The 27,715-nt window shown below is 34.7% G+C and overlaps 1 protein-coding gene and 1 pseudogene across 1 annotated transcript in view; both read left to right on the top strand.

Moving 5' to 3' along the window:
* CSMD3 (CUB and Sushi multiple domains 3) overlaps positions 1–27,715 on the top strand; it is a 1,293,678-nt gene that overhangs the window by 807,039 nt on the left and 458,924 nt on the right. Inside the window, exons 17-18 of the mRNA XM_012443291.2 lie at positions 15,464–15,602; positions 24,330–24,517. Coding sequence (XP_012298714.2) covers positions 15,464–15,602; positions 24,330–24,517 — 327 coding nt within the window. The remainder of the gene's footprint in view (positions 1–15,463; positions 15,603–24,329; positions 24,518–27,715) is intronic.
* On the top strand, positions 21,218–22,413 carry LOC105710803 (zinc finger protein 101-like; annotated as a pseudogene).

The following is a 27,715-nucleotide window of genomic DNA, read 5'->3' as shown; positions in this document are numbered from 1 at the left end:
CAGAATGGGAAAAAATTTTTGCAGCCTACCCATCTGACAAAGGGCTGATATCCAGAATTTACAATGAACTAAAACAGATTTACAAGAAAAAAACAAACAAGCCCATTCAAAAGTGGGCAAAGGATATGAACAGATACTTTACAAAAGAAGACATACATGAGGCCAACAAGCATATGAAAAAATGCTCATCATCAGTGGTCATTAGAGAAATGCAAATCAAAACTACATTGAGATACCATCTCACGCCAGTTAGAACGGCGATCATTAAAAACTCTGGAGACAACAGATGCTGGAGAGGATGTGGAGAAATAGGAACACTTTTACACTGTTGGTGGGAGTGTAAGTTAGTACAACCATTGTGGAAGACAGTGTGGCGATTCCTCAAGGACCTAGAAATAGTAATTCCATTTGACCCAGCAATCCCATTACTGGGTATATATCCAAAGGATTATAAATCGTTCTACTATAAGGACACATGCACACGAATGTTCATTGCAGCACAGCTTACAATAGCAAAGACCTGGAACCAGCCCAAATGCCCATCGATGATAGACTGGACAGGAAAAATGTGGCACATATACACCATGCAATATTATGCAGCCATCAAAAACGATGAGTTCGTGTCCTTTGTAGGGACATGGATGAACCTGGAAACCATCATTCTCAGCAAACTGACACAAGAACACGAAATCAAACATCGCATATTCTCACTCATAGACTGGAGTTGAACAATGGGAACACATGGACACAGGGAGGGGAGCACTATACACTGGGGTCTGTTGCGGGGGAGTGGGGGGAACAGCAGGGGGTGGGGAGTTGGGGAGGGATAGCATGGGGATATATGCCAGATATAGGTGAAGGGGAGGAAGGCAGCAAGTCACACTGCCACGTATGCACCTATGCAACAATCTTGCATGTTTTTCACATGTACCCCAAAACCTAAAATGCAATTAAAAAATAATAATAAAAAAATTAAAAAAAAAACAATAGTTTTGGCATATTAGCAAATTAGTGATCCACCCATGTCAATCAGTCCTCAAACTGAGGAATCAGTCAGTCCCTAAAACTTTAGGAAATTTTTGAGAATAGTTAAAGAAACTTTCATCTGCTATAGTCCTTGAATAAGGATTGTCAGACCAAAAGAGAGAAATATCATGATGGGTTGCAGTTTTATGATCCCGCATTTCAGATAACTTAAATACAATTGTTTAGCAGAATTTGGTTATATGTTTTATTCACTGACCTGAAGTTCAACACTGATGCATTACTTAAGGATAGACTGGGGCTTTCTGAAAATTTTAACTCATTTCTCCAGAATGAATTTATCCAATTCTCACCATAAAGAAGAAAGATTAGATGCCTTTTATGGCCTCATGAGCTTTCAGTTCTGCTAGTGGCAAAAAAAAGTATGTTACTGTAGTCAGCATTTTAGTTATTTTACACTGAATTCCACAAACTGTCATCTTAACTCAGTTTAATGGCAGCCAATGATTGCTTCGACAACAGTGTGATAGAAGCCTAAATATAACTGACTCTACCTAGGGCCAGTCTCTTCATGGCATCTTCTTCAAAGAAACATCCTAAAGCACTGAAGAATTGTGTAGATGATTGTCATAGATCTTCTTTAATGGGCTGACCCAGGGATTTTCATAATGTGTCACACAGAAAGCTTTCTAAAAATCCTCCTCCTCTCTCTTCACCAGTGTCCCACTCATAGCAGCTGCTTAAACTGCTGTTTTCACTTCACAACACAGCTTCCCTCACTTCATTTATTTTACTATTCTGTATAGTCCAGGACCCTTTTGGATATCGTGTGAGCCTCCTCACTAAGTTCAACCCTCTTGAAGTACAGTTTTCTTGCAAGAATCTTCTTTCTTTGAATTCCTTCTTTTCATACCCTAAACCTACCTTTTTCTTTATTGTAGTATTATCAGAATTTCAGAGGCCTCAGGGGACATTGTCAAGCAAACCTGTACCATAACCTTCAAAGTTCTTTCTACCAACCTAAGTTCAAGGAAATTGGGAAGTGGGACACAACATAATTGCATTTAGATTTTATTTCTCCACTTAAGCATGTGTGTTTGTGTCTCCTGAAATATGAATAATATATGTGTTTTTTTTAGATGGAGTCTCACTCTGTTGCCAAGGCTAGAGTGCAGTGGCATAATTTTGACTCACTGCAACCTCTGCCTCCCAGGTTCTTACCATTCTCCTGCCTCAGCTTCCCAAGTAGCTGGGATAACAGACACACACCATGCTCAGCTAATTTTTATGTTTTTAGTAGAGACGGGGTTTCACCACATTGGCCAGGCTGGTCACGAACTCCCAGCCTCAGATGATCCACCCACCTCAGCCTCCCAAAGTTCTGGGATTACAGGCATAAGCCACCAAACCCAGCTAAGATAGAACTTTCTCTTAATTCCTTTTTCCAGGGAACCTTGGACAACTGAATTTCCTTTACTGTACCAGGCAATGCAAACTTGAACCATTCTTGATCTCCAAATCCCAGAATCCTGTAATCATCCAGTAAAATCCCACAGCACTTCTTGCCACTGGAATTTTTCTTGTGACCAGTACTGCTATACAGAAATCAAATTTTAAGGGTAATATTTGACTCATCAGAGGGATTTTCTTATTGGGATTTGGGAAATCCACTCGTCTCTGTCCACGTAAATCTGCCTGTCTAAGGGACAACTCCAAGGGCTTGAGACTTTCAGCATGCCTTATTGTCTGCTGAAAGGTATCAGCCTTGTTTCTACCTCAAATGATCTGAGCATCATTACTTGGCTTTCTTTCTTAAATATAGCCATAATTAACTTATTTTTCTCAGCTCTGATTTGTTTTACCAGATTCTTGAGATCAGTTTGTAAAGGAGAGTGTCTGTGATTATTTGGTAAATTAGCTATAAATAATTCTGCCATGATCTTGTTGCAGGTACTTTTGATTCTCCAATCTTTTAATACTCTTCTTTAGTGGATGTCTTGCTTTTAACTCTTTTTGTGAGTTTAACACAGAGCCAGAAAATGTCTTTCCAGAATTTTTACTCAACTCAACTTCATCTAGATAGTTATGTCTTCCAGGATGGTGAAGCCAACTGCCACTAGACAAGATGGTAGTTTTAGTGAATCTGGATCTACAGATAGTACCTAATCACCAATGTCTCAGATCAGGAATCATAATCTCAAATTCTTACAGGAGCAAGAAAGTAACAGAAATGAATTAGATGGGCTAAAGAAAGCAGGGTACCCTCCCAAGGGGCACGTGTGTTTTCTCACTTTTTATAGAGACATAATCACAGATAAATATTTCTCTGCTTAACAACAACATAAACAATAAAAAATTATATTATTGACAATTGAGAGTAATGTTTCCATTAGCTTATATAATACCTCATGGACATTAGAAAAGAGCAGCAATCAATTTATTGTGCTAGGCCAAGTGAAACAGTTCAGAAACCGTATATTGGACAGCAACCTCTATTCCCTCTAAGAAAGCACAGCAATGTCTCAGGAAATTGGATATTCTTTCTCCCCACTTAAGAATCATTTTGCAAAGTAGTTATTTCCTGAGGAAGTTTCTTGAGTTGCTCTATTTAATAGTTGTGAAGTTGTGTAACACTTTTTAAGTCCAATCCTCTAGCACCTAGAGTCTAGCTGGAACATCCTATCTTGAATTGTGCATTCTCCCCTAAATGATTATTTCAAACTCAAAGTACTCTCTGTAAAATCCTTTCGTCTTTGCATTAATACTCTGCTCATGTCTTACACTATTTTTACCATGATGTAGTACAATTTTGCTAATAATTTAGCTGCTAATGTGGCTCAATTGTCTAGTATAATTTGATTTCAAGCAGACTCAAGAACTAGACCAAAGTTATTTAAGAAGCATTGATAAATAATAGAGATTTTTACTTTATTTTTTTTGTTAGGATGCAAGTATTTTATACAATGAAGTAAAAAGAAGGCTTCTCAAATGTCTTCCTAAGCCATCTCTTCCCTCTTCTCATCCACCATTCAAGGTAGCTCATAAAAATCATTACCACCATCATCATTATCATTTTTTTCCCATTATCTCTTCTCCCTTGCTTACACACACAGTCTTCTCATCACTAAGCTCTTCTCTTCCTTCCTATTTTCCTTTCTATGTCCCATGTCTTTGCTCACATGAGTTTCATCCCTCTGTCATACACATAATCTTCAAGTTAACACAAAACCTACTCCACTATGCTCTGCCCTCAGGAAAAATTCATTAATTCCATTCTGATGGTTTTTCAGTTGAGATTGTATCTCCTTGGAAGCTCAGTGAATAAATTCTCCACCTTGTTATAATAAATTATATACTGGTTTTGAAAACAAAAAGGAGAGAGAGAGCAAGTTTTTGACATATATTTTCAGCTACTCTCTGAGTTGTATTTCTACTTTATAATGACCGCTTCTGAATTTGCCAGTAATAAGCCAGCCAATGAATCCCAAAAGAACTTGAAAGAGATACAAGGCCATGAGATGTAGTATAAAACAAGGAAGTTCTTTCTAAGTGTCAAGCAGTGAAGACTAAGCTATCTAGAGTTTTCTGTTTTAGAAAGCAAGAGAGTTGGACATAAATTAATTCTCCTATCTCTGTTGCAGCCACAGAAGGAAACAGTTCCTGAATATAAAGATTTATTATTCATTGATGAATGCCATTAAAACAAAATGATACTGAACTATACACATGCAGATTGAAAGTCGAAAAGGATTTTATTGCAGACCGAAAATGAGAAATGCATTAATGTATTCATTATTTTGTTATAGAATCTGAAATTCATACCATTTTTGTTTTAAAATCAAATTTCCTCAATAATTTAAAGTTATACAATTATTTAGCTGTGTATGGAAAAATAAGTTAGACAAGTCTAAAAATTATATATATATTATGAAATGTTATTTTATTTAATATACCACTCAGGCTCATTTTAGTCCCCCTTACTTGTTTCTCCTCTCCGTGATCTGTTTAAGTGCATGTCCCAGAGCTACGTTTTGAATATTTTTTTCTCTATTTTATTAATTTTATTGTTGATTTTTCAATCAGTCTCTAGCTGTAAACAATATCTACATGCTGCTATCTCTTGAATTTACATCTCTAGCCTGGTTCTCTGCCCTGAAATCTGGGCTTATACGTTCAATTTCCTACTCCACATTCCCAGTCAGGTATTTAACAGGCATCTCAAACTTACCCTGCCCAAAACTGATCTATCTTCCCCCATCACTCTAAACCTGCTACTGTCACACACTTTCTCCATTATTAATAGCAACTCCAGTATTTGGGCCAAAATTCTTCTATCTTTATCTAATCTTTCCTGACTCCTTTCTTTCTGTCATAACCATAGACAATGCATCAGGAAAACCGGTTAGCTCATCCTTTGGAATAATTCAAAACTCAAGCACTTCTTACTACCTCCACTGCTGACATCTTGGTCCCAGCAACCTTTGTCTCTGGCTTTAATTACTCCATAGCCCCCTAACTGCTCTTACTGCTTCTGTCCCTGCATTTATTCAGTTCTATTCTCGACACAGCAGCCAAAGTGACATACCATTCTTCTCTAAAGCAACTTGGTCCCTGTGGTATTTTCCCCTGAGCAGTACCTTGTCTTTTCTTTTCAGATCTCATGCAGATACTGAAATTTGTGGTTCAAATTATAAATATCTTGTTCTTCAGTCCACCTGTGCCCACCCATTAGTTTCTTCGTAATTATTTCTCCTCTGAGTCTCAGAAGGCTCTGATGCAAACATGCTATCTTCTTCTCTTGTCCTTTTTACCTGACTCTGTCTCACATGCCCTCTACACTGTAGCCAGCAGTGCCTCCTTTGATCTAAATCAATCTCCCTGATAAAAATGGAGATGAATATTGGCCTTCTGGATTATATGATCACATTCTTGAATATGGTTAGATATAATATATTCATGGGGATGCTTTATAAATAAAAAAGATTACCTTTAGTGAAATACATTAGAAGAATCTGATGAATGCTAATGCCACAAACCTGATGATTCAACTAAGATGTTGGGTTAAGACTGGCAAAGTTGCCTCTTTCTGTGGACACTCGAAATAATATTGAACATTGTTATCTTTGCAACTCTCCCCTCAAGGAAAACAATAGGAATAAATGTGTGACTAAAAAAGTGGAATACTAAATTGTCCTGTTGCTTTAGCATTGGCAACTTAGATGTCTGGTTAAGGAGAAAAAATTATCTATATTTCTCTTCATGAAAAATTGAGGATAAGACACCTATTGCAGAGCTTAAGTGGGTTCTACCTGTCTCTTATCTCAGTCATAACCTCAGCCATCCCACTTCCAATGTGTTAAGCAGCAAAGACATAAAGATCTATATGTCTTTATCTATCTAATCTATCTATTTATCTATCTGTCTGTACCATTCTATAACTATTTGAATCATAAGTTGTTTGGTTTTTCATTCATCTTCTTAGAGGAAGGAAAATGCTAGTCTCCTTATTTTCAAGTCAAACTGAGGAAAAGGGCTGCAAGAGAATTCCTCATCAAGAATGGAGATGTCTGTGTGAAAGAGAATTCCCAGGTGGATATTTGCTTATACAATAGACTTGCTGATCTACCTTCTGTGCCTATTGAACAAGAAAAAAGAAACTGATAGAAAGCTGGCAGGTTGGAGAGAGGGAGAGCTGTTTACTTCAAACAGTTGGCTAGTCAATGATGTAAGTTTCCTATGCATCAAATGAATACCAAAGAAATTACTTAGGCTTGGCCACTAGGAAAAGAAAATCCATCAGAGTCATAGAGTGTACTGCCAGAGATGGGAGCAGACAGTCAGCTACAAAAGATTGAGCTTCCCTTTTATCAGGGAATTGTGCAGTGAGAAGCTATTCTCTCCACTCTTGGCCTTTGCAAACGACTTATTTATTCTCATGGGAGAATCAACATTTTCCATACCTGACAAAAGGAAGACACCAGTGAACAGACAAGGGTTTGCAAGGAAAGCATCAACTTCCAGGAAAGAACTGTGACCGCATAATCTACCTCATCCCAGCCTTAACTCACCACAGGAAACAGAATCTAAAGGAAAAAGGAAGAGGGCAATATATAAAAGAGGTGATAATAACTTCTCTACTCCAAGTCCTGAAGTAGGTAGAGGAATAAACCAGAAAGTGCTGGTATTGCTTTAGCGTGCTCCTCCCTATCCTCCAAGTCTCTCAGGCCACTACTCAGAGGGATCTTGGGTGAGTGAATGGAGAGAATAAGACAAGAGTTTTAAATTGAACTGGACCAAGTTTTTAAACACTGGAAGTGATAAGAAAACTAGAGGCTCTGCTAACGTGCTCTTTGAGGAGAGAAAGAGATTTGGCAGTATGTGCTTTAAGGCAGTAATTAGAAAAAAGAGTCTTTTCTGCTTTTGCTTCGCCAACTTTAGAATGTTCTATAAAATGCTTACTCAAGCAAGAACTCGCTTGCCCTTAGCAGAGAACTCCCTGTGTAACTGTGGCTTATGCTCCTTCCTACTCCCTAATGAGATATCTAAGAGAATTCTTTGAGTGAATAGGATGGTACTAAAGTCCCAGGAGAACTGTTCAAAGACAAGTCTGGACTTGCATGCCTGATTAACTTTCCCTTTGAGGATAAGAGTTTTTCTCTTGAATCTCAATTAGCCTCAGAGGAAAGGAAGCCATTCTCATTCACAGACATTACATTCTTTTTAGAGAGAGTTCTTTTGAGGAAGTAATTAGAGTAACAATTTGACGCATAGATCAGAATTGATTTGTGGTTCTTATAAACAGATATGTATTCACACATTAATATCTAAAAATAAATGCATCTTTTAGTTAAGTATTTAGGTGATATTAAATTCCAGGTCTCCTGGAGGACTACTATAGAAGAATCTAATTTAATAGCCATCTGCAGGATTTTGCTTCTAATCTTTGTGGAACTGGGTATGGGGAGTGATAGAAATGGTTCTAGAAATCATTCTATTTTGGCTTTAATTACCAACTTTCTGTCTTTCTATTCTTACCCTAGATACATACCTGACTTGTTCCCTGTAATTTTTTTTTGAACCATCATGTAGTATGCTGAGATTTGAGAGAGCTGGTGATTACTTACCACACCTATAACCATAAAGCAAGTTTTTTTTCTTTTTTTAAAAAAGGAACAAAATGGAACAGTCATTGTCTGATTGTCCCTGAGCTGGCATCTGGCTTTTATCAGGCACAACTCCACAGAATGGGCTGTATCAGACCTAATGCTACAATGTTCACCTCTTTAATTCACCTATGGCAAAATCCCTGTGATCAAAACCTAGCTCAGCTCATGGTCCCCAACTTCCTTCTGAGCACCTAAGTACCACTTCTCAGATGGAAGAGCATATCCTGCTGTGGAGTATCAGCACTCCTTAGCATTTTTATTCAAGAGAATTTTATCTGAATGCAGTCTCAAGCACTTCTGATTCTTTCATCCATGTCTTAAAACACAATGGGCGGTGGGGCGTGGAAGCAGGAAACCACACTGCCATGTATGTACCTGTGCAACAATCTTGCATGTTCTGCACATGTACCCCAGAACTTAAAGTGCAATTATATATATGTTAAATATATTATATATATAAAATATATTATATATATATACATGTATATAATAATAATACATATAAATTATATATATACACATATATAATATACATATATTATATATATATATATATTAAAAAAACACACAATGGGGTCTTTGAATGTGTCCTTTCTTCTTAAAGTGGCACAAAATTGAGCCATTACTCCAACTCACATTATTTGTAACAGACTTTCTTCAAGCCTTAGAAAAATAAAACTAGATAAATGAACTATGTCGACTTTATATATCCTATATGTTGATTTGATTGCTACAAAAAGGAGAATTAAAGGCAACAACTTGTATTTCACTAAAATATCCAAATAACTTCCTCATCCTGGAAAACTGAGAGATTAACCAAGAGATCTTGGGGCCACAGACCACCTATATCCCTTAAATTTTTGGTGTGGTCCACATACCTAACCAAAAAAGGAACTGAGGGATCAGGTAAGGGTCTCGTTAACCATACAGATTTTCTGGTCCCATCTTACAACAATTAGAGTATAATACAGGAATCTGCATTTAGCTCAGTAGGTGCCCACTAAAGTTTGAAAGTCTTTGAAAGCAATAATCACTGCATATAACTAAAAGGCCCCCATGAACTGCCCCTTCTTAGGCCTGCACTAACAATAAGTTGCAGCAACAAAGAACCACTTGACTTTCACCTACACAGATTAGCATTTTTTGCTTCCTGCCTATGCCTGTTCTGTGCCCCTTCTGTTAAGCCTATCTTGCTTGTATTCATTTTTTAATCTAAACTCTTCTTTGGCTATATCTCCTTCCCAGGACTCTTTACTAATGCCCCTGGGATAGTACCTGTCCCTGCCCTATATTTCATGGCCACTTACCCAGCTCAAGCATGTACTTATCATGTTTCATATTAACTATATCAATCTTCCTTGTAGAAAATGTGTATCTCTTGAAGGCAGATATGTCATATAGAATTGTTTTTCAATTTCAGTAGCTATCATAGTATCTTAGGCATAGTAGCAGAAACTAAATGTGTATTTAATTAATAAAAAATGAATAATAAATACTATTGGAGTGGAACTTAAAATGGAAAGTTTAGAGCCTCAAAATTATACTAAAAACCTTTGGACTAAATATTCTACCCCCTGACCTTCCATCTATTTCTATCTTCACTAAACCTATGGTAAAGAGAGTATAAAATGCGTAAATAAACTTTTTTTTTTGGAAAAATAATTTAATAAATCTATTGTGGAAGTAATTCTTAACTAGGAATTCGAGTCTCAGCTCTGCCACCACCTACTCCATGTTTCTGATCAAGTTATGATCATAAGTCAAAACTCCATCATAAGTTGAGAAGCATCTGTATGTCAAAGAAAAATTTCTCCATCAGAGTTAAATGGGCAAGCAAGACTATTTGAAACTATTACAAAGGAGAAGAAAGATGGAACTCAACTCTTTTGAGAGAGGGAGGGTTTTTAAGCACTGAGTGAGCTAGTGGAAAAGCACTGGAGCGTGCTAGGGAGTAGGTTGGCCAAAGTGATTAGATCATTTATGTTTGATAATTGGAGCTTACTGAAGTTAGGTTCCTACTCTTCCACAGAGACTGGAAGATAAGGGTGCTTCATAGGGATGGTTCCCAGGTCATTGAAAAAGACATTCTTGGGTTGTAAAACCAGCAAGAGGCTGGGAGAAAATTTACATTTCAAAAGAGGAAAAAAAATACAAGTTTTCTAAAGTAAAGGGTCTAGGAAAGGGAGGTGGGAAGAAGGGTCTTGAGTCAAGAAGAAGCCTGTCTAAATTTAGTGAAACTAAAGGTTGTCTCAGACAAGAAAGATATAAACTATTCTATTTTTCCACTAAAACCTAGGAATTTATTACTTTTACTTGCTACAGTTATCCCAATTCACACAGGTGAGAGGAAGACCCAAACAAATAATTCATCCCAGCCCTTTTCTCAGTGTAGTTGAGGAACTGTGTTATAGAAGCTTCTCTTCCTGGGTCCACGAGGGGAGTGGTTTCAAAGGCAGGAGTTTCCGGGCTCCACGCCTCCATCTGGGAACCAGAGGGTTTCTAATGTAAAGTTCCTTGTCTGGGTTTCCTGCAAGCAGGCTATGCAGAGAAAGCCAGGTGAGACTCCTTTGTCCCAAAAAACCCGTCGAAAGCTCTGGGAGGATGGGGCTCTGTAACTCATAGTTGTGGACCAACAGCCAATCCAGTATCAGAGTCAAAGATCAATCACTCCAGAGGACGTTTGAAAGAACTCCTCTGATTGGATGACAACATGAATGGGGAGGGAATAACTCAAGGGTTAAAACTCCAGCTGTTCCTACCTATGAGGATTCCTTCTCTGGATCCTCTCCTACAACAGCGTGGGAGCTGTCTTTCTCTCTCTCTGTCTAATACATTGCTTTTCCCTAAAACTGTTTGGGTCTATGATATTTATTTGAATGGCAAACTAACTGCACCTCTGGGGCCCCTGTCCCCATTCTTCCGGGTTAGCAAGGCCAAGAACCTCTGATCTCTGGGAGTTGGATAAGCTCCCCTGGTTATATAGTGATATACTCACTTTTTGGCAGCATGTACTTAATTTTATTAAATTAAAACTTCTTTCAAAACTTTGAATATTCAATCATCTTTCATTTTTCCCTCTAAATATTCACCTTTACCTTCAACCTATGTGGAAACCTGAACATCAACCTATGTTGAAAATCATTCCTAAGATAGCCAAGAGCTCCAGATTGTTTTCTCTTGTTTCTTGTGATATTTCACAGACCCTTCTATTTTAGCACTGAATCTCATTAACTTTACACATGTAACTCTTCCCTGTTCTGTATTTCCCATTTTGGTAAATAGAATCAATATCTACCCTATTGTACATGCCAAGGACTCAAGGACCAGTTTAGACTCCCTCTGACTCACTCGTTGCACGTCAATAAATGCTTTTAATTCTCCTTCCTAAATACCTTGCATATTCTGCTTTTCCTTGCTACAGACTTATTTCAGACTCTGATAACGCCTTTCCTAGATAGTTGTAACAATCTCCCGATATCACTAAATCCAGGTATACTTAAATGAAAATCTTATCTTTTGTCTATATATGTATATATATATCCTTTGTCAACAATTTTTCAGTTGCCATAATTCACTTTCCATACTATAGCAAACCAGGTCCTTTTCTAATTTCCTCTTATCACTTCTTTATGCCCCCCAAATGGTATTGACATTACTTTATGCTAACTAAATCTTCTACGCGTTTGCACATGATGTTGCGCTCATTTACAATATCCTCCCTCAATTTTTCTTTTGGTGAACTCTGACTCATTCTTGAATTCATTCCGTTTGTCTCTTCTATGAAACATTTATTCATTTCCTTTTCCAGGCCCCTTGTACTGTGGACATACCTTTGTTACAGAACTTAGGACATTTTTGCCTTTTGTTAATGTTTCTGTCTTTTGCACCATGGGCATTATGAGGAAATGTAAAAACTATCTTAATATCATTTGGAAATAATTTTCTAGAGTCAAATAGCCTTTGTTTAAATCCTTGGTAGCTCACATGCAAATTATTTAAAATTGTTACATGGCAGTTTTCTTATCTATAATAGTGTACTTATCTGGCTAGATTATCTTGAGCATTATAAAAAATAATCTAAGGGACTTGTTAGCACAGTGCCTGAAACATAGAAAACATTCCATGAATGTTCATTAGTAGAAGTGGTACAAATGCCACACAGGCGCACACCTGCCACACAATGATGTGTTGAAGAACTGAAATACAAATGAATAAAAGATCAATGAATGAATGGACTTTGAAATGCTTCTTTATGGCCTTGGTCCCCTTTTTGCTTTCTGTATGTTCCAAATTTTCCTTGTTCAGCCAGGAGTAGTTATTGTTTTTTAGAGAAATCCTTTTTAAAGTGTAATATTGTCTCATCTGGAGATACACAAGCTTATTTTTGGTTAAAAAAAAGTATAAGAATTTCTTAAATTTCAATAGGTACATAGTTAACTATAGGCAATATATGGATATGGCAAAATTGTTCAGTTTGGGTAATTAACTTTTTGTTTTTATAGTTGTATTTTAGTCATATTGCAGTTAGATTTCTTTACAAATAAAATATTTATAATTAATAATATTTTTAGGTTGTTTGAAAACTCTGGGCAGCTATTTTTTTTCTACAGCTGTTTTCTGTTTTGTTTTGTTTCTCTACATTTAGTCTTTCCTTTCTTCTGCATTTTATGTACTCCATGCTCTTCCGCTGTTGCTACACCATGGCTTCTCTATACGGACATTTTCCTCATGTGCCTGATAGTCACTTTAATCATGAGGCTTTTGCTGACCGGCCCATGTGAGCATGTGTCTCTCTTCCTAGGTATAGGCTTTCTAGAGAGTCTGTTCCTATACTTTTGGAAGAATAATTTTGGGAAATTCCAAACCTTTAAGTGAGAAAGAAGCTACTTCAGAAATGTCATAAGTAGACTGGCTCTTTCTAAAATTTGATTTACTCATCTCAAAATGAGGTGCTTACACTAAATGACCTAATCAGTACTTACTGGAACTACAATGCTATCATTGTGGCTTCAATTGTATGTGAGTGGTAAGTGGTAAGTAGGAGACTTATGACATTTTCTGAAGTAAATGTGAGGGATTTAGTAGCAGGATCACTAGCAGAGTCACTATTCTGTGGAGCCGTTTTGGGAAGCAAACAGCAATAACATCTCTAGGCTACTTCTTCACTTTAAAGCCCCCTCCTTACTCTGCCTCCCTCACATTTTGGACTGAGTGGCAAGTCAGAATGCTTCTCTGTACTTTACTTTTTAATCCTTTATGGCCCATTACTCAATTGTTAATTTTATGACTAATTACCTCTTCTAATGATGATTAGGTTGAATGAATGAATGCTTTTCTGGAACAATATGAGTTGCTGACATAATAAAGATTTCTGTCAGAAATACTCCATATTTCGGGGACTTTCACTAAAATACTTAGCTCAGTCTTGTAAAATATGATAATTTAAGTGACTATTATGCACATAATTTCATTTTTGAAATACATAACCATATAGGAAACCTAATTATGAGTCATCATAACTAAGAAGAGTAAATAATCCTTATGAAAATATCTTCCTTTAAAAGCTTTTTAGGAAACAAAATTAAATTCTACTAAGGAAGAAACTTAGTTTTTGTGAAAGTTCTCTGTCATACAAATAACAACTTTTGGCAATTTCATATAGAAAATATTTTACTCAAATGGAAATTTCACAGTAATGTTTAATTCTTAGGTCAATTTATAAATATTTACTATTTCATTTGTGTTTCATCCAGTTATTTAAATAATAAAAAGGAGTAAAATAGTGTCTAGAGCAGTTTTTAGAAATTCTGTAAGGCAAAACAGAAAGAAACAAGCTAGGAAAAATATAAGCAGGTGGGTAAGAGTTTAAATGGGAAGATGTAAAGAAATTAATTTAATAAGTCACCAGGAATAATGATGTCTTAAAAAGTTGATCTAGTATACATTTAGTCTTTTTTTCTCTCCTCATAATTTTCAATATCTCAAATACTCTTTGCTTTATTTTTTTTCCTGTGTATACTTCCTGAAAGTGGAGCACAGTAACGTAGCTGGGCTGCAGAGTGAAGGGGAGTTCAAAGTTAAGGCTAGAGAATAAGGAACAGCTAGAACCTACACAGCCTTATCAGGCAACACAGAAAGTTTTCACTGAAGGGCATAGTAAGTTTTCTAAATTAAAAAGAAAAAAAAATCACTGCATCTATAGCATGGAGAATAGTGTAAATGCAGAGACCAGTTCAGAGGTTGTATCTATACTTTAGGGATGAGATTATGGTAATTTAAAAAGAATGCCATAGAGCTAGAGAAACAAGAGTGAGATTGAGGATGGGTTGAATATGGGAGTAAATGGTAAAAATAATGTAAGTATGCAAACTGAATACTTCTAGTTTTCTAGTTTATGCAACTGGACAAATGGTGGTTTCATTTACCAAAACAGGAAATAATGGAAGAGGGTCAGCGCTAAGGCTTTGTTTTGCAAAAGTTGGCTTGAAATTGATTTTAAGACTTTTCGGTCTCGTGAACTTTGGCAAGCTGCTCTCTATAAAATTTGGTTTACTCATCTCCAGAATGAAGTGCTTACACTAAATGACCTAATCAGTACTTACTGGAACTACAATGCTATCATTGTGGTTTCAATTCTGTGTGAGTTTAGGGAAAAGCAGAGAATAGAATATTTGAAATGATAAACAGAATATTTAAATTTGATGCTAAAAAGAAAAGAGATCAAAATACAAATCTAAGAAAGGAGATAGATGTCTAGGACATGGTATGATAAAACTATAATTTGGAGGACATTATTCTGACAGCTGGACTAAAACAAGAAAGAAATTAGCAGATAAGAAATAAGGTAAAAAGCTGAATCACTGAAAGTCTGAATTATAGTAGTGACTCTGGAAAATGGAAGCTCAAACTCTTTAGACAGTGTATAAGGGGAATTGGTAAAATTTGATAACATAAGTAAGAAAATAAAAGAGAAAGAAACCAAAACTAACAACTCGGGTTTTCTTTCAAGCTTTGAAGACAAAGATGACAATGGAGACACAAGAATATATGTAAGGGGTATTATTCAGAGACTTAAGGATGAGCAGTTTATTACCTGTCATGCTAAGTGTTGCTGTTTCATATTTTGAAATATAAATTACCTTTTTAGAAAAATAATCATTTAACAGAAATAATTGACTAGATGTATCATTATAGTATTAACTATTTAATAAGGATATGCAGAGATTTGCCTTAAAAAAGTTAGCATTAAGAATAATATCTGCAATTTATTCTGAATGTTTTATTCTTACTTGTTCTCTGATTTAATTTTTCAGCCCCATGTGGTGGCCATTTTTCAGCTCCCAGTGGAGTGATTCTCTCACCAGGATGGCCAGGATACTACAAAGACTCTTTGAATTGTGAGTGGGTGATTGAAGCTGAACCTGGACACTCTATCAAAATTACATTTGAAAGGTCTCACAAATATTTTTTCTACTTTTAAAGAAAATATTATCTAAAGGAATAGTTGACATTCTCGTTTGCATTTACCAAATCAATATATAATTTTATTGTAGTAGTCAATTGTTATGCTGTGAAAGCTTCCATCTGTTTGCCCCCTTTTAACCTTTCAGCCTGTTTTCAAGTTAATTTTCTATTTGTTTAACGCTGTATCAGTACTATTAAAATATGCAAGATCGACCTTTTTGCTTTATGTACATGCATACTACTAAGATATGAACATGTGACCTTTAACTTAATGAGTTAGTTGTCTTATATTTTGAAGGGCCTGTGAATTCTGCTCTGCTAGGTTGTAAGAGGCAAAGTTGCTATAAACACATTCAAATCAACACTGTTATGCAGTCTAAGACACTTACACACACTTATAGGTGCTTACACCTATAAGTCCTTCTGAAAATGACTGTCATGTAGTATGTGTAATGGTTGAACAACTGACCTTTTATTTCCCCTAGAAAAATTAGTATTATTGACCAAATAATCTATATTGTAAAAGGCTATAATATTGAATATTTTAAAATTTGAAAAACTGAAGCTTCTGGTATATTATTAAATCACAATTTACAAATCAAAATAGATTTATCTATATAATCTCTCAATTATATCATTGACTTCTCTCATCTCCCAACCCCTTTCTTAAAAAACAAACAAATGAACAAAACCTTCTTTAAGCATTAGAGCCACATGAAAAACATGTAAGTATAGCAGAATATAGTTATTATTGACTGAAGATTGAATTTTACACACTTAACCTGATTTCCAACTCAAAAGTCCTTCGTTGAATTTTTCTGTCCACACTAGTGTTAACATTTGCATGGAAGAAAACAGATTCCATTTTGAAAAGATGTAAAGCATTAAACATTTCACATGGGTTCATTCTACTGTTAAAAGAAAAACCTTAGACAAGTTAAATTTAACCACTTATTTGAGCAAAGAACAATTCATGAATCAGGTAGCACCTTAAATCAGTATATATGAAGAGCTTCACATGGCAAGTGGCAGAAAGTATTTATAGACAGAAAAAGGAAGTGACATACAGAAACAGCTTGATTGGTTACAGCTTGACATTTGTTAGATATAATCTGATCAGTTGGTGGCCTGTTATTCACCGAAGCTTGGCTTCTGTAATTGGATAAAACTCAGCTATTTATTATAAGATTATACTCTTAGTTAAGTCGCCATTTCTTATGCAGGTATTCAAAGTATGCAGGAGGTTTTAAGCTAAATTTAATTTAACACTATCTTATTATAGCCTACATGGTTTACTAGGGCTATATTGGTTTTCTATATTAGGGCTTCATAACCAAGTGTCACAGACCGTATGACAAAAACAACAGAAACTAATTTTCTCACAGTTCTGGAGGCTAGACGTTCAAGATCAAGGTGTCCACAGGACAGTTTATTCTGGTTTCTCTTTTTGCCTTGTAGACGACAGTCTTCTCCATTTATCATCACATGATTTTCTGTGTATGTGTGTGTGTTTATGTCCTGGGCACCAGTCACATTGGATTACGGTCCATCCATATGATCTCACTTTATTTTAGTTACCTTTTAAAGGCTCTTTCTCCAAATATAGACACATTCTGAGGTACTACTAGGGGTTAAGATTTCAGCTTAGAAATATTGGGGAACACAATTCAGCCCACAACAAAGATTTACACATTTTTAAAGTTTTTATTTACGTTCATTTGGCAGTTTTTTTGTTGTTGCTATTTTGTTGAAACTAAGTCCTCTATTCATTGGTTTATAAGGCTTATGTTTCCATAGAAATTTTAGAAACCTTGAAAAGCATCTTATTTATTAACTATTAAATCTTCTTCCAATATATTTCTTCCATGAGTGTTGAACTAAAATTAACCAACCTTACTTTAGCACACAGAATTATATTTGGTTTGAAATACACAATAAAGCATGATATATATTGATTTGGAACAATAAGACAAAGATTTCATCCATATTTTTCAGTTTTTAAATTTAGTATATTACATTTGAAAAACAAGTGGATTTGTCAATCTATCAGAATTAATCTCATATAAATTTATACAATATGTTAAGTACATAATTTTAGTATTTCTTGTTTTGGACTAAACATTATTTTGTATCAGGAGGTACAAAGGTGGTTGAAAATGTGTTATTTTCACATATTACTATATTTGTATCAGTTCATAGTACTATAACCCAGATGATTCTCAGCAGTCATTATCCTTCAACATTCAAGTTAAAAGGCTTAAGCCCTATCCCACATACAAGGGAAATCTACCCTCTCTTTCGGCTTTCAAAGAATTCCTGTGGGTGCTTTTGTTCACTTCTGGATTTAAATTCTGTCTCTAGAATCACCCTACTTAATAGAGACTTGAGGCTGCTGCACTCTGTCAACATTATATATTTGTATCATTTTTTTCCTTCTCATGAAAACCATAATAAAGGTGACAATGAAAGCAGATTATTGCACAATCTAGTCATTTAAGATTGAATAAGCATACACTGTTCTAAATTTTCTTGATAACCCCCATCACAGGAATAATTACTTGTATCTCTCCAATCCCCTCTCTTATCCCAAATCATTCTCCATCTTTAATCTCTTCTGCATCTAGGATCTTCAGTCCTAATTTCCCCATTCCCTCTGCCCCTTCTGGTATATAGCAGGGTAAGTCTCAAAATACCTGTTACTTTATTATGCAGGGCGATTTAACTATTTGTTTTTTCTGGGTGATGTTGGGGAGTAGGAATGGATCCTGACTTTCTTTTGAAACATACTAATTAATTTTGTTTTTAATCAAATAGCAGTGTTTTCTTATGAAGACATCACCCCTTCCCCACCTTCTAGCTAGTTGAAACTGGAATGTTATTTTAAAATAACGTTTTCTTTTATTCCCTTATTCATTTTTAAAATACTATATAAGCCTAAAATAATATGACTAGAAAATTAAGCTTTAGGAACACAAAGTGCAATATTATGTTGAAAAGCATCTGCTGATTTGCTAATGAGAGTCATTAATCATCATTAAATAAATAGATAAATACCTAGTATCTTTCAGCCCAAAGTTGGCTACTGCGAGTGGCCCGCTTGACAGTTTGATTACAAAACAATGCCTGCAGTTCAGAAAGCATCCATATTTTGACTTTTGATTTTGGACTTTTGTTTGAAGGTCCTATTTCCTCTGTCCAAAATTCTTAACATGCGTCTTCTATCATTCCAACAGGTCAATATAGGCCTCATTGCTGCTCGCCTATCTTGTTTAAATACCTTTAGAATTCTCCAGAATGAATTCATATATACTGTACAGCCTGTATTTGAAATTAGACCATTTCAAACCTGACTTTCTGGTGAAATCTTTCCAGCCATTTTAATAAAATGTAACACTAGTTAAATAGACAAAAACTTAATTTAATTTCTATAGTTACTTAGCACGTTTTACTCTGTCACTTTCTTATTCTCTTATCTATTGATTAAGGCACGAATCTTTTAAAATAGCCTAGAAGCAATAAAGTCTAATTGAAAAGTGATTTTCAATATAGGGTTTGTGCACAGAAACAACAATCTGTCTTGTAGGTAGACCAGAATAGGCCCGGGGTGAGGAATGTTTCCTACAATTAAAGATTGTGGCTTCTCCCCATGAACATCACCAAGCAGGACTTGTCAACTCTGCCTCCTTTCTTAATCCTGAAATTACCCACTCAAATAAATTATATATCTCATGGCTCCTTCCACTTCCCTAATACCAATCATTAAAAAATTATTCTTTGTTAATTGGCCCAAACACTGGAATAATAAGGAGCTGGAATGCTTTAAGAATTTATTAATGGTATTTTCAGTGTTTTAAAATAAACAGAGCACATTCATATCAACATGTTTCTTTTGAATCTACCTTATATAAATAAAATAAATTAAGTCCTAAATTCTTTTAAATGTTGTAAACTGAAATAAATGCTCTTTTGGGGGTTTGAGCCTTCTATTTTCCCTTCCTTTACTTCCACCCAAAATCCTATAAGATTATTGAATTGGAGCTATTTGAAGGAAAAAAAGTCCTTAAATATCTTCTTCCATTTATTATTTTCTAAAGAACTTTTAAGGGTATGAGATTTTGGTTGAGGGCTGTCTATGCTCTATGTGCTTTGTCAGAAAATTGGCTCTTTTAAAAATCCACATCTTACACAGCTATCACATGGTTAGCAGTAACTCAGTAGCAAAGGGATGAACAAGTTATTTTAAGTTAAAAAATAAGTGAGTTTTATCCATTAGGGTCGCAGCATAAAATAGTCACTTTGAAATCAGACATAAGTATGTCTACCACTTCCTTGATCAATGGCCCTATAATGTCTTGGTGATTTATTTTTCTCTAAAGATTGTTTTGAGAAACAGAATATCATTTCAAAAGTATCTACATGTACTAGATTCTTGAAAATATCTAATTCCTTTCTGATTTCCAGCCAAATCTCATAAGGACACTAGTTGCCAACTCGTTAATAATTCTTCTTATTCTGATAATATTTTTGTAGAAGTTGGTTCCAAGAAATGATTTATTACAGAGTTATGTCACTTACTTTCCACTACTCATGAGTCATTTAAATTTGTTGAAAATAAAATTTGTAAAAATCAGATAATACAATTAAGATGATCACATAACTATTTTGTAGTTTTCTTCTATATTCTCAAATAGAGAAAATGATTAGAATTAACCTACAAAAATATTATTTACCAATTTATTCGTCATTTATTTTCTTCTTGAGATTGTCTCAACAGCTTGTCAATAAAATCAAAATATGATTTCCTGTAAAATACAAAACAAAATAGCAATAACACCAACAAACATTTTTTTTAAACCATTTACCTCTTAACATATCCAAACATTTAACAATTCTTACTCTCAGCTCTGAAAAGGATTTTTGTTTATATTTACTCCCATAATTCCTAAAATTTTCTCAATATTCAGCAGCTCCTAAGTCTAAGTAAGAGGTGTTCATTTCACTATCAATCATTTGAAGTGTGTCTTTCTGTTTCCTATCCTCAGCTCCATGAATGCATGCTATCACTATCAGTCTTTCAGAGAATAATTAATTTTTAAGTTAATGAGGACTATTTCAATTTGGTTAGGATGGGTTTAGATTACATCAATAATGTTTTTTAAAGACAAAAAAAATTGAATAAGATCAAATCCAATTTCATTTATAACAACGTTTAATGCTACCACAATATTTGTTTAACATAAACCATAAATTTAATTTCATAAACAAACACTAGATTAAGGCAATTCATGAGAAATTTATATAACTATTTTTAAACAGAAAATGAAATAAATTCAATTTATTATGTAATGCTATCCCTTTTTGCTTGTTATTAAAATGTATTTTTATAGTTACTTAGGGCAGTGATTTTTTCCTTAAAGATTCACTGATATTGAACAATGTATTTTATATCACCGGTTAATGTTGCTATTCTATTAAGAATTAAGTATCCGGGTTTTAGTTGGGCCGAGAGGCCCCAGGTTCTCGGATACCGGGGCTTCTGTCGTGTGGAATCGGCTCTGGCTGCTGGAGCCCCAGCGAGGACCCAGGACATCCGGAAGCCGGAAATGGACCCAGTGGCCTTTGAGGATGTGGATGTGAATTTCACCCAGGAGGAGTGGACTTTGCTGAGTCCTTCCCAGAAGCAGCTCTACAGAGATGTGATGCTGGAAACCTTCAAGAAGCTGGCCTCTGTGTAAATCTGGAGGAGAGACTCTGTGGACGTTAAGAAGGGAGTGACCACAGAGAAACCTTCAGCCAGATTCCAGATTGTCACCTGAACAAGAAAAGTGATACTGCAGTGAAACCACGCAAATGCAGCGTGTGTGAGAAAGTCTTCCTCCATTATTCATTTCTGGACAGGCACATGAGAGCTCACGCCAGACAGAAACGACGTGAGTGTGGTGGGGAATGGGGAGAGAAGCCCCGTAAACAGAAACAACGTGGGGAAGCCTCCATTTCTCCCTGGAGTGGTCCACGGTGCACAGTAACACCAACTCCAAAGAGACCTTATGAATGCAGGGTGTGCGGGAAAGCCTTTCATTCTCCAAATTTATTTCAAGTCCATCAACGAGCTCACACTGGAAAGAGGCGCTATAAATGTAGGGAAATTGTGAGAGCCTTCACTGTTTCCAGTTTCTTTCGAAAACATGGGAAAATGCACACTGGAGAAAAACGCTATGAATGTAAATACTGTGGAAAACCTTTCGATTATCCCAGTTTATTTCAAATTCATGTTAGAACTCTCACCGGAGAAAAACTTTACTAATGTAAACAATGTGGTAAAGGCTTCATTTCTGCAACTTACGTTCGGACACATGAAATCAGAACTCACACGCTGGAGAAATCGCACCAGTGTCAGGAATGCGGGAAGAAACTCAGTTGTTCCAGTTCCCTTCGCAGACGTGAAAAAACTCATAATGGAGGAAAACTCTATGGATGTCAAAAATGTGACAAAGTCTTCAGATGTCCCTCGTCCCTTCAAGCACATGAGCGAGCTCACACTGGAGAGAGACCTTATGGATGTAATAAATGTGGTGAAACCTTCAATTATCCAAGTTGTTTTCGAAGACATGAAAAAACTCATAGTGTAGAAAAGCCGTATGAATGTAAAAGGTGTGGTAGAGCCTTTGGGTGGCGCAGCTCCCTTCAATTACGTGAAATGATTCACACCGGAGAAAAACCCTTTGGCTGTAAACAGTGTGGTAAAGTCTTCACTTTTTCAAATTACCTTAGACTTCATGAAAGAACTCATTTGGCCTGAGCGTAGCCAGCCTGGGCGACATAGCGAGGCCACGTCTCTTAAAAAAAAAAAAAAAAAAAAAAAAGAGAGAGAGAAAGAGAAAGAAATAACTTGTTTATACATGGTTAATACTAAAACGTTCTATTATATTGAGTACTTTTTTTGGTAAAATTGGTAACTACCCTCAAGAAAAGAAAGGCATTTTTAACTTTAAGATTCATTCATTCTTTTATTGATCCAATAAATATTTCTTGAGTGTCTGCTGTAACCAAAGCATTGACAAAAACACACTGATTAACCTCATGGAATTTATAGACTTTTAAGGGAGACAGTTGTCTAAAAAATAAACACAACTGTGATTAGTGTCACAAAAGGCATAGTAAATTGTGGCAGTAAAATAGAGGAAATAACCTACAATGTGAGGACAAAAAAAGTCTTGCTGTTCAAATATTTAAGGTGAAACAGAAAAATATGTAGGAAAATCTTGGTTAAAGTAAGAAAAAGAATTTTCTAGACTTCAAGAACATCATAGGCAAGAGAAAAAGATTTTAGTACTCTGTGAGTCCACAATAAGATTTTTCCACAGTTCAGATCTTGGATCCAGGTTCAGGATGCATAGGTATAACTTTGGAGTGCAAGGAAAGAATGCAAAATGCTATTTTTATTAAAATAGATGTTATAAATATTAAAAGTAGCTTTGGGTTGATTGATGCTTATAAAATAAGTTAATATGTTTTAAAGACTTGAAAACAGCAGAACAACCAAAAATCTAATGATAAAATCAGACATTATAGCATAGAGGTTAGAGTCAAGGAGAGTTGGTTTTGATGCCTACTTCCATTATTTAAGATAATGTAATACTATTTAAATTTTAAAGGCAGCTGGACTCAGTGGCTCATGCCTGTAATCCCAGTTCTTTGGGAGGCTGAGACAGGTGGATCACTTGAGATAAGGACTTAGAGACCAGTCTGGCCAAGATGGTGAAACCCTGTATCTACGGAAAATATAAAAATTAGCCAGGCGTGGTAGCACACACCTGTAATTCCAGCTACTCAGAAGGCTGAGGCATGAGAATTGCTTAAGTCGAGGAGACAGAGGCTTCAGTGACCCAAGACGGCACCACTGCACTCCCGGGTGATGGAGTGAGACTCTGTCCCCCCCCAAAAAAAAAAAAAAAAAAAAACACACACAAAAACAAACAAACAAAAACAAGTTTTGAAGGCCTTGGTTTTCTTACCTAGAAAGTGGGTTTAATAATATTTGCTATGCCGTAGGGTTAATGGGAGGAGTACATAAACTAATGTAGATGAAGTCTTTAGTAGAGCTGCTGACCCTTTAGTAAACATCAAATGCAGTATCATTAGTTATTACCTACTTAGAACACTTGTTTTCAAATACAAACTTTATCACATATTTAATGGCCAAAATAGATTTGTCCAAAAATGTGTATAAATATTATGTATCAATAAAAAACACTTGAATAAAAAATAATTATAAAAGCAGATGTCAAATTTGAAATGTATATGTTATTAAGATCAGAATCTGATTATCTGATTGAAAATAAATGTAAACCACATGGTTTTCCATAAAAATGAGGAAGGCAACCAAAGATAACTCCAATAATATGTTTAATTCATGAACAGACCATTCTTTAATTCATGAAGATAATTTATAGTATTTGAAAGAATTATACCTAGGAACAAGAAGTATATACATAACTTTTCAATAATAATTTTTCATAGGAATGAGAGCTTATACCTTTGGTATTGACAAATGATGATGTCTTAAATGACATCTTAGATATTAGATAAGCTAAAGAAAATTATAATATATAATGGTAAAAATTTTAAATAGTAATTTAAATAGCAATCTAAAGCATTGTTTCTCTATATAGTGTTAGTTATAAATATATTTTCACATACATCTTTTAATCTTAGATTTCAGACTGAACTGAATTATGATGTTCTGGAAGTTCATGATGGGCCAAATCTTCTGTCACCGTTGCTTGGATCTTACAATGGCACCCAAGTGCCCCAGTTTCTATTTAGTACCAGTAATTTTATATACCTTCTGTTTACAACAGACAACAGTCGTTCCAATAATGGTTTCAAGATTCATTATGAAAGTAAGTAATGATAAAATTTTTTGATTTCCTCATTCTGTTTGCCCTACATTTTGTATTATTATAGTTTTACTAAGCGAACTAGTAGCTCTATTTATTTATTTTAAATCAAAGCTTTCCTTCATCTTTAAGAAGGTTAATGCTTTATAAGGTGTGTGTTTTAGTAAATTCTGCAATCGATTTTCCAGCAATATATATCTAATAACATTATTAAATGAAATATTAAAGAAATGTCAGAAGTATCAAATCATTATTTGAAAATAAGTTTATGTCCCAATTACTTGTGTGTTCTTTAAAGCAGATACTAGGCAGCAATTGTCAGTCTAAGATATATATGAAAGTTTTAGCTTTTACTTCACAAATTCAGTTATTCTTTTATAGTTTCCTCACAGTAATTGCAGATATTTTCCATTTAAAATATTTAATTTTATTATTTTGCATAAAATGCTGAAAATCATATTAAAATTAAAAAGTAAACTGTATACATATATATTAATATACAATTAATATAAATAGAGAAAACCATATTAATACAAGCTATAATTCATAGTGTTGGAATCATTATAATCCCTATTAAATCTCATGGTTTTGTTAAAAAGTCTAAAATATTTTTGATGTTTGAAAAATTTTGATGCTGATATGAACATAGAAACAAGCTTTTTTTTTCCTTTGTAAATATCTTGCACATCTGTGGCTGTATTGCATAAGATTTATGTGTGTGCAAATACATATAAATTTACATATGCATACATTTTCATCATGAATGCATAGCCACATACCTTTGCATAAAATGCACTTTTGGTAAATGAATCTAACAACACACTTAAGAGGGTTATTAAAATATATCTTTATTTCAAGTGCATATATTACATTATTTCTTTTTATATTCAAGTCTCTTATGACCCCCTCCTCCTCAAGAAAAAATTTCTGCATTTGAAATATATAGTTTTATATTTGCTGTTGGACATCTATCTTAAATAGATATAGTCAATGAACTCATGGATTTTTAAAATAATTGTCAATATAGATCATTAGTTTTTGTTAATCGTCTTATCTACAGTATTGTTTAACTATATTAACTTTCCTTTATTTTGAGCTTTGTGGCAATGAAAGTATGTTTTGTAAACATCATTGTAAAGTGCAACAAGAGAAGGCACACATACTTAGGGGTTCAAATGAACTAAAGTGCCTTAACTGGGATTTTTAGTCTAACATGTATGCTAAAGCTGAGTCAAATTAGTCATTTAGAAGAAAAATCTACTTCAAAAAATTAATTCTCACTAGTAATTAACTGATATTAATATGCAGACAGCTTTTCTTTTATTTCATTGTTGTATTTTTTTACCCAGTAAATCATATTCAATCCCATTCCACCCAAAGTATGTGGTCTTTGTCAGAAACAGAACTATTTTGAAGATTAAATGTAACGAAACATGGAAAGTGTGTCAGTATAACTGATAACATGCAGTATGTTCTCAATAAATGATAGCCTTTACATTTCTCCTACATAATCTAGTCAGATAAGGAATAAAAATGAGAAGGCCTGCTCAAATGCATACCTTCAGTCCGCAAGTTTGTCACTTATATGTCCTTAGTGGCATAGTCCAAGTTATTTTTTATGGCTAGTGCTCTAAATGAAAAAGTGGAAGCTGAAAGCTGAGAAACATTGAGATTGATTAGAGCCACACTGGTATTAATTTGGCCAAATCTAGTAGGATGCAATAACTTTGTATTTAAATTTGTCTGTAAGAAACCACCTTCTCTCATTTTATTCTATTAGTCTTGTAGTATATTTACTCCAGTGAAATAATCTTCAACATCATAAATCCTTTCTTATCAAGAAACAAACAAAAAGTCTTCTCATTCATCTCTTTCTTACTGTTTCCTTAGCTGAAGGTAATGAAAATCTTTTTCAAATGAACTATTCACAAACCTCAAAATCACTAGATTACTAATTAGAACATTAACAATACATTTGACATTTGGTGTATTTCTACTTTCCTTAATTAAATTCATTGAAATGGAAAGTAATTCTACTTCCCCCAGTGACCAAAATCCTATACAAAGGAATGCGTGCAATGCCACCACTGCTTGCACCCCAGGTTTCTGTTATATTCCCTTTCCCAAGGCATTTTTACCCCATTCTATCTGCCCCCAAAAACACGGGGATTACAAAAACCATATCAATAGATAAGATTATTTATAACTTTTGAAACACATTAAACTTATAACAACATAGAGTAGACTTTAGGAATATAATTTATATATTTATGTAGTCTTTCCCCAGGAAAAATCACGTCTGTTTATTATGCTGTATTGCTTGAAATATGAATATAATTAAGTCTTGTATATCTAAATATTATATAAAACTTTAAAATTGAAAATGTATACAGAACAAACCTATAGACATATATTCATGTCCAAATATATATTTTTCATATGAATGTATATTTTTCCAATTAAGGAAAATGGTAGATATCTAAAATAATGTATAATTTATGATCAATAGATATTTGAGGGGAGGAGTAGTAGAAATAGAAACATAAAATGTTCAAGTATTTTTATTACATAAGAAAAATGTCTATTTTGAGATTCTACCTTTTTTTTAAAAAAAAGCTCTATAAAACAATAAGAAAAATGAGAAAATGTTAATGCCATTTGATATAATTCAGACATGTATTTCCAAAAATTATGTACATTGCCAAAATTTAAGAATCTTCTAAAACTGGCTGGGTGCAGTGGCTCACACCTGTAGTCCCAGCACTTTGGAGGCCGAGGCAGGTGGATCACTTGAGGTCAGGAGTTTGAGACCAAGCTCGCCAACATGGTGAAACAACGTCTCTACTAAAAATACAAAAATTAACCAGGCATGGTGGTGCATCCTGTAATCTCAGCTACTCGGGAACCTGAGGCAGGAGAATTGATTGCTTGAACCTGGGAGGCAGAGGCTGCAATGAGCCGAGATTAGTCACTGCATTCTAGCCTGGGTGACAGTGCCAGACTCCGTTTCAAAGAAAAAAAAAACAAAAAGAATCCTCTAGAACTACTTACCAATTGTGCTTTAATTTTTAATAATGCCTATTTGTTAATAAATCATACTGATATCAGTTCATCATGACGTTTCTCATTTTCTCAATTTTGCAACGTTTCCATTGCCTTGAATTATGCCTTGAGTTATTTGCTTGTCAATAAATTATGAAC

Source organism: Aotus nancymaae, unplaced genomic scaffold, assembly GCF_030222135.1.
Source record: "Aotus nancymaae isolate 86718 unplaced genomic scaffold, 86718_ANA_hifiasm-v0.15.2.pri h1tg000036l, whole genome shotgun sequence".
Lineage (NCBI taxonomy): Eukaryota > Metazoa > Chordata > Mammalia > Primates > Aotidae > Aotus > Aotus nancymaae.
Note: the sequence above shows the minus strand (reverse complement) of the source record. Positions and strands in the feature narration are given on the sequence as shown.